We start from the raw sequence: 21,085 nt of genomic DNA on the forward strand, positions 1-21,085 counted from the left end.
GCTTCTGAGGCAAGACTCTCATGCATGCATGGCTTCTGAAGTGGTGATGGTTAGTCTTTATTTCTGTTTAAGTTCCCCATGCCAATGTACAAGTCCATCACAATGTATCTTAAAAGGTAAAACCTTAATGTGACAGATTCTTATTAATACATTCAGTATTACTTTCAGTTCTATCACCAGTTCCCCTTGACATGACATTGGCAGTAAATCTTGAAAGTATTGTTATGTCTGTGCTGGCTATATAAGACTGTTTTGTCTTTTCCAACAAGGGCAATGCTTAGATTCTCCAATCAGACCAAACAAGGTCCGGGAATTAGATGCAGATATGATAGAACAGACACAGAGATTAGGGAGGATGCATGGGAAGTGCTGCAGTACTTGGTGAAGTGAGTTGTGTGCCTTATTATAAGACTATAACTTTTATAAACCAATAACAACAAATACACAACTCGAACAAGCTGTTTTTTTAATGCTATTTAAACAAAGAGAAGATCATCATATATAAATACTGTAGTCTGGGCTTTCAGACTGCTTTGTGTGTTTTGGGAACAGATAGAACTGGAATGAAAATAATGAGTTCAGACCTTTTAAAAAAAACTTTTTCATTTTCAAAAATTAAACTGCAGCAAGAAAGAGGAGGCAAACGGAAGGATTAGGAATGAGTCATCGTTGGGTCAAATAAGCACATCGCAAGCAGTATTTTCTTTGTGGTTCTAGGACCAAAAGGTTACAGTTTCCTTAATTATGCTACACATGCAAAAAGAAAAAGGGTTGGATTATATTTGATAATTCATGTTGAAGCTCTAAACAACAGCCCTAAAAGAAATTCTGTCTGAGCCATAATCATAAGATTTAATAGCGAAATCAACTGGAGTGCAGGTTGTACTGCTGTTAATAGTGATATTCAAATTAGATTTCATTGTAATATACTTCATTACATTACCATCTTATACATCTATAGACAGCACGCTGTAAATCTGTATGTTTAAGTGATCTGCCATGTAGTATTGTGTTTGATTAAAAAGGAGACAGACGAACATCAGAGGGCTTTTGCACATTTACAATGCCATACAGAAAATCCTTTCTAGAATAAAAAGATTCTTTGTTCACAGGGAGGACCTGGCATGGACCGCTGTGTCTAAATGAAGTGGTTCAGCCATGCAATGTTCCTGGAAGGCAGTGATTCTGCTGGCCTTGGCCTCCATTGCCATCCAGTACACGGCCATCCGAACACTCACCTCCAAGCCTTTTCAGCTGTGCCCGTTGCCCAGCCCCCAAAACTGTGGCCTGGGGGGCCAGGAGACCGAACCTCCCTTTGAGCGGGGGACAGCAGGTGGTGGAGGCTGTGATGACTACCCTTACTTTTCCATCAATGCCACACGAAAAACGCACATATTGGTCCTGGCCACCACGCGTAGCGGATCCTCCTTCGTTGGCCAGCTGCTCAACCAGCACCAAGAGGTTTTCTATCTGTTTGAACCTCTTTATCACGTTCAGACCACGCTGATTCCACGTCTATCACATAGCCGCAATGCTGCCGATCGCCGTGTGATGTTGGGGGCCAGTCGAGACCTTCTGCGTAGCCTGTACGGTTGTGACCTGTATTTCTTAGAGAGCTATATCAAGCCAACACCTACGAACCACACCACAGACAAACTGTTCCGTCGTGGTGCCAGCCGCGCATTGTGCCAGCAACCTGTATGTGATGCCTTTGGGCCTGCTGATGTTAATGTGGAGGAAGGGGACTGTGTTAAGAAATGTGCAACCCTCAATATGACCTTAGCCACAGAGGCCTGCCGCGAGAAGCGGCATGTCGCAATCAAAATTGTTCGAGTGCCGGAGATTGGAGATCTGCGTGCTTTGGTTGAAGATCCACGTCTGAATATCAAAGTGATTCAGCTCGTCAGAGACCCACGCGGTATCCTGTCATCACGGATTGAGACATTTAGGGATACATATCGTCTGTGGCGTATTTGGCGGGCCACAGGGAGAAGGCCCTATAATCTTGACTTGAGTCAGCTCACGGTTGTCTGTCAAGACTTTCTCAGCTCTGTTTCAACTGGTCTCACCCATCCTTACTGGCTGAAAGGGAAATACATGTTGGTTCGATATGAGGATTTAGCGAAAAATCCTCTTCTTAAGACAAAGGAGATCTATGACTTTCTGGGGCTGCCTATGGATAAAAATGTGGAAGACTGGATACATGCAAACACTCGGGGCAGCAATGAGCCTTCAGCAAAACACAAGTTTGGTACGGTGAGGGACTCAGCAGCTAATGCAGAGAGCTGGCGCTTAAAACTATCTTTTGATATGGTGGAATACACACAGACTGTGTGTCAAAAAGTACTTCACCAGCTTGGATACAAAGCTGTGAAATCAGTGGAGGAACTGAAAAATATGTCCCTCTCACTGGTACAGGACAAAACTTTTGTACCATTTTTGTAACAAAGATAGTTCTCTAATGACTATTTTTGATATATTTATAATTGTTGCCTTATAAGGTCCTTTGTTTGTTTGATTTCTGTATTTTTGTTTCCTCAAATTTGCACTAAACTTTAAAGATTTTGAATGCACCAAGGGAATTATGGATGACTCCCCAATGTTACAAACAGCACATTTTAAATACAAAGTAATCAAACAGGCTAGTTTACAAATGTCCCATGATTTAGTTTTGTCCATCAGTAGAATCCAGACGGTACCGTCTTCATCAGCTGTCTGTATGCAAGTTGATGTTGTTTTGAGAAAAGTAAGATGTTCTTTGGCAAAAAAAGAGAGCAAGAGACATTTTTTTAGCCCTGTGATGGCAAAAGATTGACTGTACAAATCCTACTGTGCAATAAATGGTGAATGTCGCAGTCAACCTTTACCACTATGGCATTTCTATCCATGAGGGAAGAGAAGAGATACTTCTGACAGATGCCACGCTTTCAAAGGATAATTGCAGACAATTAATAGGCTCTCAAGTTAAAGGGACCAGAATCCCATTGGAGGTCACGAGCGTTTCATCAGAGGATTTACAACCATCTGCGATACACAAACACACACAAATAAAAGGTAATGCTGAAATCTTCATTACTGTAAGAGAATATGTGCTAATTCTCAAGAACATTAAAAAAACGCAGACTCTATGTAGAGACTGGAGCATTCTTATGAAGAACCATTGTTTTCCCCATTTTTATTTATCAATTTATTTATGTTTTAATATGTCGAGTCAATTGAATCTGAATTATTTGCAGTGTGAAATTTTACACAGCCTGTTCTTTCTTTAATTAAATTGTTTATGGCACTGTTCTCCATTGGTAGCGTTAAATCATCATTTAAAACATACACACTTGTTTTGATGGCACCTGATAAGTAGGACTTTATAAAAACAGAAAACATTGCTTGGGCAGGAACAGCTCCTGGATTCTTTCTCAATAAAACGAAAGCACGGCTCCTTAGACAGTCCATGATGCTCCTATGTTTATTTACAGATATGACTTTCATAACTGAGGAAGATATGTTTGTGCCTTTCCAATTTTACCAGGATGCGTGGGCAGTTTATGGCGTACAGCCACATTAACAAAGTCTGCATTTGATGGCGTACAAAGAATAAATGCTGTCCATAATTCCGGACGAATTGTTTGATCATTAAAGAAGCAGCGAATGCGCTGTTTCCATCAAGTTGTCTTAAGGGGAGAAGGTCAAAGAAGTACAGTACACCACAGGCATATAAATTCATGTGGCATTACTTTTCCCTCCACCTTGCAATCAGCTTAAAGTGGAAGTTTTTGTGATTTTATATATTTATGGAGAGCAAAAACTGATGATATTTGGTTGTAATGCAATTCGAATAAGAATTCCAAGAAAATAAATAAAGTCATTGCAGCAATATTTGATGTAAAATTAAACACATTATAACCCATTTGATATTGATGGTGTCTTGGGCGATTAGCGCTGCTACAAATATGGTTTTTATACCCCCAACCGGCACAAACTGCAAAGCTATCGAAAATGCTCCCACAGTTGGTTCATATTCAAAGTCATGTTTACCAGGCTTATGCAGTGGCTAGTTTGGCAAACTGTCTTCACAGTTTGTGTGCAAAGTACAGTCACAATTTCATGCTGTGCACTGCATTTCTAAATATCCCGCTGTTACTGTAGCAGCTTAAAAATGAATGTGTTGGACTGTGTAGCACAGAAACTGTTAAGGGTGCGTGCACAAACCACAGCTGCACCAAGAAGATGCAAAGTAAACACCTTTCAGAATGATGTCGGTAAACACACTGAATATAATATGAAAAGCATGTCGTACTTTAAACTTGGCACAATTGCCACAAATAACAAAAACAAAAAAACAGTCGGAACTGAGTTAATTATTGTTGCAACTTTTAATCGGGTACATATTGCCTTCAAGGAATAAAGTAATAGTTACACTCTATAACATGACTAATGATAAAAAATATATATATTCAGGGATCAAACATGAGAGATGTATAAAGGTTTTAAATTTTATTAAAGCAATACAGTACCTCTGCTGCAATAAATGCCTCGAGTGAAGATCAAAGTAGTGTCCTCAACACCAAAAAATGTCAAAAATCCCAACGTTTCCTTACCCTCTTGGGCTTTTTTTCTTTTTTGGGGTTAATTTAACCTTTTTTTTTTTTTAAACCTGAATTTGAACCACTATGAAGTGTAACTGTGCAGTCAAGATGCTCATTTATTTGCATGCATTGACCGCTTGTTTACCCATAAGAGATAAACCCTGTGAATGGAGCACCACACGCCCGAGCTCATCAGTATTGGTGACCGAATGTCCATTGAGATGCAGAGCACAAACCTTTGATCCTCCTCTGTGCCGAGACTGGAGGCAAACTCTCTCTCCTCCTCCTTTTCTCTCTCTCTCTGCCTGTGCTTTCTCCATCATCCACCTCTTTCTTTCTTACAGAGATCTCAGGGGATTGTTCCTTTGCTTCAGTGCTCACTCTCTGTTTTTCACTTTACCTCTGAATCTTCTGGATGTGCTTGGCATACTTTTAATTTTAAACTTTAAAACTAGAAGTGGCTGCGAATCCGGGAATTATGTGCATTTATGTGATTTCTTTGAGCAATTAAAGGAGATGGATTGACATTTTTGGAAAATACGCCTTCTGTCAGAAAGCTAGAAGACTGGTTTATCTTAAATCTGAAACCGTACCATAGCAGCCAGTTAGTCATGCTATGCACAAAGGCTGGAAATTTGGAAACCCTTTATGTAGCACTGCCTGACACTAACACTGATTTCTGAAGCTCACTAATTAAGATGTCAGATGAAATATGTTCTGCCCCCAAACTGAAGAGTTAAAATATCTGTAAAGCTAAATCTCGGTGCTCCTCCCGCCTAGTACTTGTACTACTGCTGCTGTGCTAAAACAGATGCTATCTATCTTTTAATCTAACATCATTATAGGAAGCTTTTCAGCTGTTGTGTGACTGACAGTTTTTAACCTGTCCACAGTGATAGTAAATCTCCCTTAATGGGCTTTAATGGGATCTAGAATGCATCAGCAGCACACGCTTCTGAAAAGTAAACCTGCACTGCTGTCATTCATGTCATTTACGTCCTGTGAAATAAAGAGCCCTAACATCATTAGACAGTTCGTCAATAGGCTTTCAGCTGAATGATATCTAGCTGAACACAAACGTGTGTGATCCGAAGCTCTGCATTAAGCTCAACTCGGCTCCTCGTTTTTACCATTGAACTGTGCCAGTTTGCCAGTAATGGTGCACTTCCTCCACATGCCTGACCCCCGCACACAGTTTGCAGCCTGCTTTCCATGTGTTGGTGTGTCGGGTATGTTTCTGGGCTCTCGCTGAGTCCCTCATGTTGTGTATTGTGTCCCAGGGCTGAACATATGGTTCACAAGCCCCTGGAAGAAATTAGAGGAATATCCCTCTCTCTCTCTGTCTCCCTCTCTTTTTATTCTTATCCTCTCATAATGTGACCTTAATAATCCAACTCTGTGTGACTGCATGACAGAGCAGAAAGATATGTGCTTCTTTGTGTGCCCGCTGTTGGCCGAGCTGTGCTGACTGAACATGCCCTGCTAGGTTCTTGTTAAGAGTCTGCAGGAATAAAGTGATAAACTTCACAAATGGAAGCCGGAGATTAAAATCTGCTGCTCACACATCTTGCTTTTGTCTTTGTTTACACGAGCGCATTTGTTAGTGTGTGTAAGCGCTTCTGATCAGCCACTTAGCGAGATATAGTCTGTGAAAAGCTCACTGAGCCGAACAAATCATGTGAATCGTGGCACTTAAAAATGTGTCGCCACTGCTCAAGTGAACTTTCTGCGTGCTGACGAGCAGGCGTCTTCTTTGACCCCTCCTTTGTCACATTCGGGGATGATTTGTCGTGGTATTCAACTTTTGAACAGCAGTTGCTGCTGCAACTGACTGCAATCAGATATCATGTGAAAACCGTGGCATGCTTTTATATAACTTTTCTGCACAGGTTTTCCAAGTTCTCATTTGATTGCTGGTAAAATGGCAGGGCTAGCAGGGCTTTAGCAAAAGTGATGTAAGCAGTTTAATTGAAGTTGTCAGCAGGTCAGCATTACAGAGGCGTAGCAACCAGGTCATTATGTAGTTAGAGATCCAGAGTCGGGTTTAATGGGCAGAACAGCTTTGAAATTAAATTCTAAAAAATGAAATATTCTCTATAATATGCAAACTGGAGCCGCTATCCTTCGGGGTAGTCACATTTTGTGGTTGGATTGAATTCTAATCCCAACTTTGAGTCATATTTATAATGTTGGCTCATTTTTATAGATAAGATCATTTGGCATCTGTCAGTGTTCTGTTGCTGGATACATTTAATGTTGCACCAAGCATGTTACGGGAATATTTAAATGCCTGAAATCGCTGAACTCTAACAGTATAATGATGGTATAAAAACACTGTTAATCTCCTTTTTTCATACTTAAAATTAAATCTGTACAATCACTAAATCTCTTTCAGCTTGTATGAAATGTGAAGGGGAAGAACTGGAAATGATAGCCTGTCCCCTAAAAGCTAAGAGCTGCAGCTGCTACTGGCAAGCACAGGTTACTCTCTCTGCCTCTCTCTCTTTCTCGCACACACACTCCTAGACTCACACATGCACATTCACACTGAGGAGCCATTGATGGTTAATTCCCCCGTGGAAATGTGGTTATAGGTGAGTGAGAGGGTTTGGGTGTGTGTGTGTGTGTGTGTGTGTGTGTGTGTGTGTGTGTGTGTGTGTATATGTGCAAGCAGCCTCAGTCAGGCCGGTCAGCGCAACTTACGTCACTGTGGTCAGCTGTGGCTCTCTTGCTTTGCTGCCATTGCTCAAATTCTCCCTTCGGCTGGCCTGAAAAGCTGAGATGAGATTAGCGCACAAGCAAACAAGTGTGTGCAGTCCTGAGCTAAAAATGAAGCTCACACAGCTTCGGGAATAGCGTGAACACAGAAAAATCTCAGTTTTGACATTGCGTCACATTTTGTTTCAGTAATATGAAACCTGAAAATACTGTACGCGGTGCGGAAACCTTGTGCAATATTAATATCGTTACATGGCAGAAGCCAACGTTGGGCAGAGTGGTGTGTGTATTTCTGGCCTTTAGGATATAAATTCTCATCCAACCAAACATACATTATTTTAGACAGTGAGGCTGTAAATCGGGGCTCTAGCAGCACAGTAATGTAGGGCATGAAGGCATTTTATGGAAAATCTTATATTCAGTAACGATGTTTGTTCAAATGATTAACATAGTAATTTCTTTGTTTGCATACTTTATTTGTTTCTCTTACAGATCTATGTATATAAAAGACAAAGTATTTTCTCATAAATCCTAGCTTAACAGAGCACTGGCTGTGGGGCATTATCTGCAACATTGTGCAGGTTTTGATTTAAGCTTTGTCTTACACATTTGCCAGATTTGTCAATTTCCCTCAAAAAGAGAACATCCCCTGACATGTCTACAGCTCTGAACATATGTTCTTTGCTACCCTGTCAGCTCTGGAGAAAAAGCTGGCATGAGCAGTATCTGCTGTCTACTTTTCATTTGAATTCAATAGCCATTATCTAGACTGATATCTTAGTTAACATATCGGCAAACTCTTAGGCCTCGAGGCTGTTCCAAATGACAAAACTTGATCTAAAACACTAATTATAACAACGCACATTAGTCTGTTTTGAACTTCATCAACCAGCAATTCCATGATAATTTGTCTTTTGTTGCAATCTTGAAAATGTCATTAAGCGTACTTCTTGCTTTTTGTTCTTTTCAACTAATTACATGTGTAAGAAACTCTCACTGACTAAAATACTAGAAAGGTGGCCCAAAGAGAGCACCGGCTGTTTGAATATGAATTAAAAACACTATTAGCTATCAGTGCTCTTATATTTCATCATCTAAAAAGCATTATTAGAATATGTATTGAGACAGTTTTTTAGCCATTGTTATTATTCTTTCATTTTTGCAAATATACTAGGTCCCATTTGAATGCACCCTCATTAAAATGCCTCAATAAGAGCTCAATTCATCCTACTTATTTTGTATTTATAGCTTTCTTCTTTTTACCATCCAAGGTTCTCTAAGGCTAAGCAGAATGGTGCAATAGATTAATGTTTCCTAAATCAAACCACTATTTTATGGAGAATTGTATTGTGTTTTCTTCCCACAACTCAGGTTTGCATACTCCAGAGAGCTCTTAAACTTTCCTGTCTGTTGATTTTAGTACCTCTCATTAATTCACTCTAATGGTGAGATCCACAGCATGGTTGAAATAGAAAGAAAGTCAAGGAGCTCACAGTGGTTATTATCACAAGAAGACCTTGTGGCTATCTGCTAAAACCTGATCAAAGTGGTTTTATTCATGGTTTACGCTACCCCATGTATGCCTCTGGTTTTTATTAAGATATAGTGCAAAATCACAGTATTTCATATAATGAGGATTTTTCTAATAGATTGATTTGTATCCTGTCTGTGGTTTTCATTTGGATTTATTCATATATATATATATATATATATGACAAATACACAATGTTTTACAAAAAGAAAAACAACATGTAGTCACTGAAATGAAGTCTGATATCTGGAAACATGGAGACATCACTGCATGACAATCCTAGAGAGGAAATGTCTCCCAGACATTTTGGTAAACTGGGAAGTTGTGACGTTTTACCATTTGTATTTGACCTTTGCTGACTCAGCCATGACTTTGAAAATGCCTTACTTCCTGTGGTGTGGAACATTTGTGAATGTCAGCAACTAACTGGTTTATTTGTTGTTTTATATGGACAGAGGTGACAATCACAATTCCCTGACTGAATTGCAGATGTATGCAGATGTAAGCAAGTTGCTGTTTATATCCATGTCTGTCCAGGCTCATACTGTCTAAGCTTTAAAAACTAAAGGAGTTTAAGAGGAGAGCACCCAGAATGACATTTACTAATTTAGTAACTAACAAAAGCATGAAATATAGTCACAGTCTCTATTATCTAGGACTCTAGAGCATCATTATCTCACAATGAACTTTTGACATTTGACGCTTTGAGTCTCAGATGTCATCCTTTTATCCTGCTGTGAAAAATTTTGGGAAATTCTCTCAACACATCGAAGAGATCTCGTGTTCACAAGAATGATATGGATGGATCGACACATCAACAACCCAAAAACATTATGCCTCAGGCTATGGCTGTCACTAGCATGGAGACATAAAAAGGCTGCTGTCAAAATGAAGTCACCCATTCTTGACTGGTGAGAAATTGCATTGCTAAGTGCCAAAGTCAGCTTTCATCTTTACTAATTTGATTTCATTATTTTTTTTAATTAAAGGAATGAAAGATTTTTTTAAATTATTACTCAGAAAACATCCTGCCAGACAAGCATTAATATAATCCTGTAGCAACTATGCTACAAGAATATAACATTTAGCTGAAGAAGTGCGTGTTGATAAAGGGATTATTCAAAAAAGAAATTAATATCAACTTTTAGCAGCAGGTAGAGAGGATCCTCGGATTCTTAATGTTTTCACTTATCCTGAAAAGCAAAATGCTGTGTGTCATTGAACCTTAAATAATTTTGGCATGAACTTTTTCATCTGCTGTCATCGCATCAATCGAGAGGTAAGTAGAGTCGCTTTATTAAGTAACGCGTTACAGTAACTACGTTATTATTGTAGTAACGAGCACGGTAACTAGTTATTATGCCAAAATCAGGAACGCGTTACTCGTTACTGGGATTTAGATAGGCTCGTTATTCGTTACTTCGTGTGGTGGCTATCACAGAGCTTCCACAGATTCAGTAACATTAGCAAGTGGTGGAGGCCAGCAGGTGGATGAGAGAAAGGGGAGGCAAGAGGAGAGACCCGAAGCGGCCGCCCGTCCGAGTGTGAACTGAACTTCAGTTAAGAAGTTATGACCTGCAGTCTATCTGGGTCAGATATAAACCAAGTTTAGGTGGAGTTTATTTTCGTTGTGCTGACTTTTTCGTACTGCGTGCTAGCTAGCATGACGGAGTTTCTATACAGTTGGGTGGGTGCTATGAAGTTAATGATGTTGAACTTTATTTTGTTCATATGGTTAATTATTAGAGTTGCCAACCGTTCCCTAAAAAACGGAATCGTCTCGTATTCAGAGAAATTATTACGCGTTTCGTATTTAGGTGAAAAGGAACAGTTTGTCCCGGACTTCAGCTACAATGAAAAAGACACAAAGCTGGAGTTATTCTGTCTTTGCTACACAGCTGCCTCTTCTTCTCTCATTCTCTCCCCTCCCTCTCCTGTTGCTACTTTAATCATGAAACTGATCAATGATCAGCTGATCGGCTTTTTTCCTCTTGTTTATTTATCGTCCACTTTGTGCCAGAAAGAGGAAACCACCGGATGTCGCGTTAAACAACAGCAGCATGTTTGATCAGCTGTTGTTAGAATTTATTTAATATTACTTTCTAGTATCAGCTGATGTTTGCTGGAGCCACAGCTGTAAAGCTGTTGGTCATGATATCGGTTTGTATATCTGGTGAGTGGGAAACATGAAGATGAAACCAGGAGATGTCCTTACTGAATCATCAGAGCTGAACAGGTGATGGAGAAACAGGTTTACCTTTTAGGTGACATGAATGAGTTGAAGGGAAGTTATGAACTGTTTCTGAGAGACAAATAACCCCAGGATCCTTTTCTAAGTAGCTGACAGCTGGTAACTGTGCAGGGGCGGGTCTAGCAAAGTGTTGCCAGGGGCCAGATAGGGCATTAACAGGGAAAGGGGGGCACAAAGAAATACTTTCTTATTCTCATTTCAAATGTCTAGCTTTTAATAAATAATTATCTGAGTCTTACAACAAACGATTGATACATATATACCATCAAGACAGTGAACATCACAGTCACAACAGTGTTTGTTTTCATTCAAAGGCTTTATGATTTTTGCTATAATGGTGGGCCGGTCTCTAGTCAAAATGCCCGGGACGATTTTTGTCCCAGTCCAGCTCTGTATGCAGCTCATCTGCAGTCTGGTGTTACCTACATCTTCCTATTCGGAAGGCAGAATTTCTGAGTTCTGAGTACAATCAAAAGCACCACGACTGCAGTTTTGGTGTTGGATGTAAAAAGCGCACATGACGCTGTGACGTAGGCTAGAATCATGGCGGCGGTCAACGACCGTCCAGGCGTGGGATTTCTCTCGTGGAAATATGCACATTTTTTTTTCCTTTGGTAGGTGGCACAGTGCACTTGTGGCAAGTAAGCAAGCTAGAAGACTGGCAAACTTGCTGGGTATCCATTTAGCAACACATTAACAAGAGAAGTCTGAGTAAAACCAAAGTTACTTTCCCTAGTAACTAGTTACTTTGAAAGTAACGAGTAACTTGAAGTAACTGAGTTACTTTTGGTGGAAGTAACTAGTAATGTAACTAAGTTACTAATTTAAAGTAACTTACCCTAACTGGTTGTGATACAGTTACATCTCCTGGATCAAACCATGAAATTCTCCCCGCTGATGCCTTTTTGTGAGAATCGGATGACCCAGAATATCAGTTTCTTTATGTTCTTGATTAGAAACATCAGGACCAGATCGTCATTGTTTGATATTGAGTTTGTTTTTTCACAGCATGTTTTTTGAGAACGCATTTCCAGCAAAAATGCAATGCGTTCAACTCAGTGTGTAATGGCCTTTATGTTCCAGCCACACCAACAAAGTCAGTAAGCTGGGGCTATGCTCAAGTCTCAGAAGTTCCCATTTAGGACAGGAATAAAAATGAGACACTGGTGTATTACCCCCTTATTAATTGATACGGTGACTAACTTGACTTGCTTTTTTTTTAAAGTATCTAGCAGAAAGAAAAACAGGATATTGTTTGTAACTAGAAATTTGAGGTCACCTTTCTTGATTCTCTTGACAAACTCCAGAAAGTGCTCCAGCCATTACCTTTGCCTGTGTTTAGCTTGGTGCTCAATGGGTAGCCAGTTCTACAGCTGCTTCGCTGAAAACAGTGGCTCGTTTCACCTCAAAGTGAGGTGTGAGATTGAATCAAAAAAGATACACATACACACACAAAAAAACTCCACAGAGCTTTATGATAATATTTCGCTGTGTGTTCATTACTAGAAGCAACACCTTTGAATTCAAGTAGTCAAGTCATGCATTTTTTTATGGTAACTTTGGTCAGAAAGATTAATAAAACATTTTGTCCAGAATTCATCAGCTTAGTGTAGAATTCCATTTCCTTGGCCTTTTATCAGTCACTAGTGATTTCAAAAGGGGTCCCGGCCTGCAAGACAAACAAAAGCAATATTTTTTATTCTTGGTCTTTACATTATTTAGTAACCAGAATAAGTTTCTGCTTCCGCTCCTTGCCCTGAATATCTTGTTAGAGTCGAGCTGTGACTCCACCCTGTCTGTGTAGCAAAACAGGTGTCGAGTTCTTGAAATGCAAGGATTGTGTGACGGAGCTCTATGGACAAAGATAGCACTGCCTAGTAACACTATGCGTACTGTACATACTGTAATGTGACACATAATTAGATTCAAGCCTCTTCACACGCCCATACACTTAAACATACATATTTTTTTTGACAATATTTTTATCATGGCTATTTTACTGAAGACAGTACTTCATTGAAAATTTGAAGATTTCTTATGAAACAAGATAAAATATATCATGTCAGGAGAGAAGACGTTTTGTGTGTGAGTTTAAAAGAAGTATTCTGTACTTTTAAATGATTTAATCATGCAGTCGCTTGTATCTGACATATTACTAGCCCATATGGAAAAGATATATATAAATCTTATAAAGTTTGTATCTGTCTTGTGTGAAACTTGTATGAAAAGCATACAAGAGTGAAAACAGATATAAGATCCCTTGAAAAATTATATAAAGAAACTTGTATGTTTTGGATACTTACTAAAACAATATGTGAAAGTAATGAGAAAGTGGCCACTTTCATGAGTAAATCATATAAGTTTTTAATATTTCTTTTCCATATGGAAGGAGTCCACACAGCAAATGAAGAGGGGCTTTTTTTGGTTCAAAGAAAACAGTGAAAAGTCTACTCTACATTTACTGTTCACGTACTTAAATGTTACAGGGCAGCAAGTGAATTAAGGCTGAATTTCTGTGCTATTCTGCTTTAATACCCTAGCCATAGAAGCCTTCCTCATGAGTTCCTCATTCTCAGATCAATTTGTCGTGGTTGCTTTATTGGCAAACACAGAGACGGATTTAGCAGGGAAAGCCTGTTACATATATACCACGTGTCAAACCTCCCTTTTTAGCTGTTTTCAGGTCATTCCTGACAGCAACAGCTGTACAGGGTGATATATTTAGAAACTTGAGACAAGAGAAAAAGAAGCTCCTTCACTGAAGTTGATAGCATTTACTGTAGTGAAAATAGATAAGGAGGCAAAATAAATGCTCAAATTAATGCTATAAAGAAAAAACACAGGGTTAGTTTTGCAATTAAACTCTGTGGGTTATTAGCATTATTAAATCTGATAATATTTACTTCATGATACCAAATAAACCAAAGAATCATGACTAACTCGGTTAAGTATAATTAGACTTAGAAACAAAGGGATTTACTTTTGCTTTTAATTTGAGTGCTGCTACGTAACAGTCCATGTACCAAGTAATGTGCATTAATGAAATTAACTTTCATCTCTGTTGTAATAACATTATGTATCTAAGATATGTGAATTTTAAATATTATTTTGTGTTGTTTTTTTAATTCTATTTATTAATGCATATTAGTTAAAGAGCACTAGACAGCCACTAATTGGATGTAAGTTAAGTCCAGGCTACAGAATTCAGGACCATCTGTACTGAAGCACAAAAGCGTGACTAATACTGTAATACGGGCAGATACAGCAATAAAGGTGTCTATTAGATGTGAAAATGGAAAACCAGATCTGATCTGATTCTTGATGTGATTTTTTTACTCAGAAATGGTAAATGGTCTGTATTTGTATAGCGCTTTACTTAGTCCCTAAGGACCCCAAAGTGCTTTACACTACATTCAGTCATCCACCCATTCACACACACATTCACACACTGGTGGTGGCAAGCTACATTGTAGCCACAGCTGCCCTGGGCCGCACTGACAGAGGCGAGGCTGCCGGACACTGGCGCCACCGGGCCCTCTGACTACCACCAGTAGGCAAAACATGGGGTTAGTATCTTGCCCAAGGATATTTGGCATGCAGCCAGAAGGCAGCCTGGGATCAAAACACCGACCTTCTGATTAGTGGCTGACCTGCTCTGCCACCTGAGAAATAGGTGTGGCTTTGAATAAGTTCAATTTTAGGAGAAGAGAACACAAAGAAATCTTTCTGAGTTAACTTCAATAATTACTTCCTCCAAGCCATCAACGTGTCTTTTAGACCCCATTCCTACAAAAAAAATTAATTCTTCGATCTTAAATATGATCAACCTATCTCTAATGATCGGCTATGTACCACAGGCCTTCAAGCTAGCTGTAGTTAAACCTTTACTCAAAAAGCCATCTCTAGACCCAGCAGTCTTAGCTAATTATAGGCCAATCTCCAACCTTCCTTTCATATCAAAAATCCTTGAAAGAGTAGTTGTCAAACAGCTAACAGATCATCTGCAGAGGAATGGTTTATTTGAAGAGTTTCAGTCAGGTTTCAGAGCTCATCACAGCACAGAAACAGCTTTAGTGAAGGTTACAAATGATCTTCTTATGGCCTCTGACAGTGGACTCATCTCTGTGCTTGTCCTGCTAGACCTTAGTGCAGCATTCGATACTGTCGACCATAATATCCTATTAGAGCGATTAGAACATGCTGTAGGTATTACAGGTACTGCACTGCAGTGGTTTGTATCATATCTATCTAATAGACTCCAGTTTGTTCATGTAAATGGAGAGTCCTCTTCACACACTGAGGTTAATTATGGAGTTCCACAGGGTTCAGTGCTAGGACCAATTCTGTTTACATTATACATGCTTCCCTTAGGCAGTATCATTAGAAGACATAGCATACATTTTCACTGCTATGCAGATGACACCCAGCTCTATCTGTCCATGAAGCCAGATAACACACACCAATTAGTTAAACTGCAGGAATGTCTTAAAGACATAAAGACCTGGATGGCCGCTAACTTTCTGCTTCTTAATTCAGATAAAACTGAGGTTATTGTACTCGGCCCCGAAAAGCCTAGAAATATGGTATCTAACCAGATTCTTACTCTGGATGGCATTACCTTGGCCTCCAGTAACACTGTGAGGAACCTTGGAGTCATTTTTGACCAGGACATGTCCTTCAATGCACATATTAAACAAATATGTAAGACTGCGTTCTTCCATTTGCGCAACATCTCTAAAGTTAGAAATATCCTGTCACTCAGTGATGCTGAAAAACTAGTTCATGCATTTATTACTTCCAGGCTGGACTACTGTAATTCATTATTATCAGGATGTCCAAAAAACTCACTGAAAAGCCTTCAGCTAATCCAAAATGCTGCAGCAAGAGTACTGACAGGGACTAGAAAGAGAGAGCATATTTCTCCTGTTTTGGCTTCCCTTCATTGGCTTCCTGTTAAATCCAGAATTGAATTCAAAATCCTGCTCCTCACATACAAGGTCTTAAATAATCAGGCCCCATCTTATCTTAATGACCTTGTAGTACCATATCACCCTATTAGAGCACTTCGCTCTTGCTCTGCAGGCCTACTTGTTGTTCCTAGAGTATTTAAAAGTAGAATGGGAGGGAGAGCCTTCAGTTTTCAGGCCCCTCTTCTGTGGAACCAGCTTCCAGTTTGGATTCAGGAGACAGACACTATCTCTACTTTCAAGATTAGGCTTAAAACTTTCCTTTTTGCTAAAGCATATAGTTAGGGCTGGAGCAGGTGACCCTGAATCCTCCCTTAGTTATGCTGCAATAGACATAGGCTGCCGGGGGATTCCCATGATGCATTGAGTTTTTCCTTTCCAGTCACCTTTCTCACTCACTATGTGTTAACAGACCTCTCTGCATTGAATCATACCTCTGTCTCTCTTCCACAGCATGTCTTTTATCCTGTCTTCCTTCTCTCACCCCAACCGGTCGCAGCAGATGGCCGCCCCTCCCTGAGCCTGGTTCTGCCGGAGGTTTCTTCCTGTTAAAAGGGAGTTTTTCCTTCCCACTGTTGCCAAAGTGCTTGCTCATAGGGGGTCATATGATTGTTGGGTTTTTTTCTCTGTATCTATGAAGCGCCTTGAGGCGACTTATGTTGTGATTTGGCGCTATATAAATAAAATTGAATTGAATTGAATTGAAAGTCAAGGTGTTACACCAGCACTGTGCACCTTGCTGGTGCCTTTTAAACACTGATGCATTTAATAATTAATAATTCATTTTTTATTATGCTTTACGCTGTTACTAATTAGAATCAAATATTTGGATTTTTAAATATGTATTATCAAAGCTTTATTAGGAACTTTAGATTAGGTTAAGCATACCATGAAACAAATCATCAACATATAAATGATTAGTTAGTGCGCAGAGAAAGAAATTACCCGTAATATGCAGTCAAGTTAAAAGAACCCGCATCTTTACTATTTATAACATTTAAAAGAGACTTGCATAAATGCATGAGCAAATATATTCTGAAATTGCCCGATGATGAGTCTATATTTACTTAATTAGGTGTAAGTCAGTGCAAGTGTGGTATTAGTAGAATGCTTAGGTCATGGGTTTGGCTAAAGTGCAGTTAAATAAGGATGGATCATTTGTTGACTGTATGTTCTTTACAGTTACTATTCTCCCCATTTCTTCTTCAGGTAAATATTGTGCAGAAAGAAGATTCAAACACTTCAACCATCCAATAATCATTAGGAAAGTACTTTTCATGAAGAAAATGTTATTACTAAGAGGTTAACAAGCAAGATTGGCTTTACAGTCTTGCAGTGGGGTACCGTCAGTGGGGGAAGCAATCCAAGTTCTGTTTCTCTATTAAAATCTAAAAAATAGACATATCTTCTGATCTCAGATATCATTCTGTAATAAAGCTTCTTCTGTGCCCGTTTGCATCCATCCTTAACTGTATTGTAAAGGGTGGATATCACTGTACTGCTGTCTTGTGGTCCCAGAGTGCTATTGTCTCTGGAAGCAGAATTATTCCCACATCACTACAATCCCACTGAAATCAGTCCACTGTTTTGAAAATGTGTCTGTGTCCCATTATTAAAGGCTTTAGCTTGTCAAACTGTAATATCATGTACATTATAGAAATTTCTGGTCTTTGACGGAAGACCAATAGCTCTGCTTTCACTGCTTTGAGATCAGTTATGAGTTGCATTTTGTATGGAAAGTATATTGTGAAGCTTTCTAGTGACTCCCTTAGTGCACTAGCAAAATTCCTGATGATACAGAGAGGATTTTCAATGACCAAAATATGCTAAGAATTGTGCTGGGAGACAGTGAAAAGAAGTGGAGGATCTATTGGTTTTGTGAAGAAAGAAAAGATGAGAGGTAAGTGTGTTAGCCTGACTATTAGCCTAAAAATCCGTCATCAGTATTATATGAACCGATAGATTAAAAACACACTTACCTAGCAGGTATTGGTTCCTGCAACTGGTCCGTTGGGTTTTTGTCTCCCCAGAAACACTTCCCTTGTGCTTTTGGAAATCTGTTTTTTCCTATTACCATTTTTGTTTTTTTCTATTTCTGTTTTCTTTTTTCCTATTTCCATTGTGTTTTGTGTGCTTTTGCAGCTTTTTCCCCCCTCATTGCTGGTGTTTTATTAAGTTGCAGTCCAAATGGCCTCTCAGGGCTACCGTGTGAACATGTCAGGTTTAATAAACAGGCAAATTGAACAGGCTCTCCTCAAGCCCTTTGAATATAATAATATAAATATCAATAATATAAATAATAATAATATCAATAACATAACTGACCAAACAAAGTTTAGCCATCTGTGTGGCTATGGTAAATGGCCTGTATTTGTATACCGCTTTACTAGTCCCTAAGGACCCCAAAGCGCTTTACACTACATTCAGTTATCCACCCATTCACACACTGGTGATGGCAAGCTACATTGTAGCCACAGCCACCCTGGGGCGAGGCTGCCGAACACTGGCGCCACCAGGCCCTCTGACCACCACCAGTAGGCAACGGGTGAAGTGTCTTGCCCAAGGACACAACGACCAAGACTGTCCGAGCCGGGGCTCGAACCGGCAACCTTCCGATTACAAGGCGAACTCCCAACTCTTGAGCCACGATCGCTAAAACAACACTTTCATTTTTCATTAAATTTTGAATCCCCATGTAGATATTGGCAGTTACCATGTCACACAGGGCTCAAGTCTTTTAATTCAGCTTTGAGTCCTTTTGTCTTAAAAATACGTTTAATTAAAAAAAAAATAGTTAAATACATGAGATCAAATATATAATAAATTATAGTATAATGTATTTATATATTCGAATAAATTATATTTGGATGAATAGAATTTTGTTTTTTAATGAATTTGTAGATCTGCTAATTAAAAGCTATTTATTTAGAGATTTGTCATCCACACAGGACAAGGAGATTAAAAAAAATTAATTTTTTTTTTAGAATATGATTTAGTACCAAAGATTAAACAGAATGCTACTTACAGTTGCTCTCTCATTTACAAGCAGTCACCACAGCTCTGAACATTTGATTTTGCAGAACTTTACAGCAGATGCCCTTTCCCAGGGAGGGATTCATGTCTCCTCGTGGGACCAAACCAGGATTATTTCACTTGCTGAGTGACTATGTAAACCACTACCATATGAAACACTGTGAAATAACTATTTAAAATGAAGTCCAGCTCAACCATCTGCAGCAGTAATACTAATCTATCTATAACTGATGGGGCAAATACTTTTTCTTTTGATCATTTATGTGCAATTTGACAATGACACAGTTTTCTGTGTAGTAAGGTGTTTCCTTGCTATTTGCAATTGCTAAGGAAGGATTATGTAAAATTCCTCCATCACACATCATTATTTAATAGTACATAATTTAATGACAACAACAGAAGAGATTCCAAGAAGAAGTGCAGAAGCTGCAATTGCCACTGTGGTCTTGGAATAATTCTAAATAATATGAGGCCTCCATAGCTCAACAGAAAATCATGTGTTACTCATTTGTTGTTTTAGAGTTATTGGAAATCTTTATGTATAATTGCACAAAATATTGCACTTTTCTCATTTTGCCAAAAGTACCACAATGCTGCTACTCTGTCCCTCCAAGTGTATTTACAGATATTGCTTTGAATGTCAGTAAGCAACCAATAATGTTCACAACAACAAGAAATGGCCTAATTAGACAACAAGCACTGAGGTGGTATGTCAGTCCAGTATGAATCACTGTCCTTTTATCTCTGTATTAGCCTTCATCAATTTCTGTAAAAAGAAATCTTTTGTTCTTTACCAATTACATGATCTTTCTTCAGCCCGTCGCTAATGCTGTATGTGATGTGATGCAATAAAACCAACTCAGTAAGCCAAAATTAAAGTTTGAAAGCACTGCAGAGGTGGATGATATTCTCTGTGGGTTTGTTAACAAAAGCAGTAGCTTTTAAACTCTCTTAAATATTAAAAATTATTTAATTACAACTTCCAACTGTATTACCTCATCTCACAGATTTCCCTTGGGCTGCCATGTGCAGCACATACTTAAGGATACTTCTACAACCAGTACATCATTAGCAGTGAAAGCTATGATTTAGTAATGGATGCACTTTTGTTACTATTTTACATCCTGCACAAGTGAACTCTGACAGGCTGGCTTATGTAAGTTTAGCACTTACCTTTTTTAATGTTGTTTTATTGCATTATTTTTTATAAATGACATTAATTCAGATTCAAATTCAAAGTAAGTAAGACGCGTGCACTTATCATTTCAGACTCAAATTGCTTAATGTCATAGTTAAAAATAGGACAAAGAATATCATTGCCTGCAGAATCCATCCTTTCTTTTTTCTTTTTTGCTGTTTAATAGCGACATTTTCCATGACACAGTCTTCAGACCAAGAAGAAAGAAAGAAATCAGACCAAGAAGAAAGTCTCCTGCCTCTGACAGAATACTAGGAACAAAACCCAACAACAACGACAAAAAACCTTCGAATTATTGCAGATTGTCTTTAGTACTGAAGCGGGGTGCAGTTAGGTCACTGTGACAGAAGGGAACTGAATGATGCATCACATGACCTTCATGATTCAGTGACCCTGGCAACATTTGTTTCCCAGCTTGAAAAGGACCACTTGCAGCAATCATCAGGGCATAAGAGACATCTGCGGTTTTCATCATGTAGAGGGCACTAAGAAACATATCGTGTGTGTGTGTGTGTGTGTGTGTGTGTGTGTGTGTGTGTGTGTGTGTGTGTGTGTGTGTGTGTGTGTGTGTGGAGAGAGAGAAAGAGGGCTTCTAGTGGTATTGCCAAAGCTCCACATGTAATTCTTCCTCCCTCCAGTCACCTTCTGCTCTGTAACTGCAGGATGTCACAGTCTGAATGCATGTGGATTTTCTGAGTAGAAACTTTATTTCAAAAAGTTTTTTCATTGTTTTTGTCATTGTTTTTTTTAACACTGTCACTCTGTGTGTGTTTAAGTGTATGTGAATGTATTTTCTTTCTATCT

The 21,085-nt window shown here is 39.0% G+C and overlaps 1 protein-coding gene across 1 annotated transcript; it reads left to right on the plus strand.

Moving 5' to 3' along the window:
• Nucleotides 1–1,158: 1,158 nt before the first annotated feature.
• On the plus strand, nt 1,159–2,445 carry chst1 (carbohydrate (keratan sulfate Gal-6) sulfotransferase 1). The gene has a single exon (XM_085357629.1). It carries the CDS (start codon nt 1,159–1,161, stop codon nt 2,443–2,445), a length of 1,287 nt encoding a protein of 428 aa, XP_085213755.1.
• The last annotated feature ends 18,640 nt before the right edge of the window (nt 2,446–21,085 follow it).

This window comes from Diplotaxodon limnothrissa, linkage group LG1, assembly GCF_057381915.1.
Source record: "Diplotaxodon limnothrissa isolate DT_005_m linkage group LG1, D_limnothrissa_male_GT1.1, whole genome shotgun sequence".
In the NCBI taxonomy this organism is placed as follows: Eukaryota; Metazoa; Chordata; class Actinopteri; order Cichliformes; family Cichlidae; genus Diplotaxodon; species Diplotaxodon limnothrissa.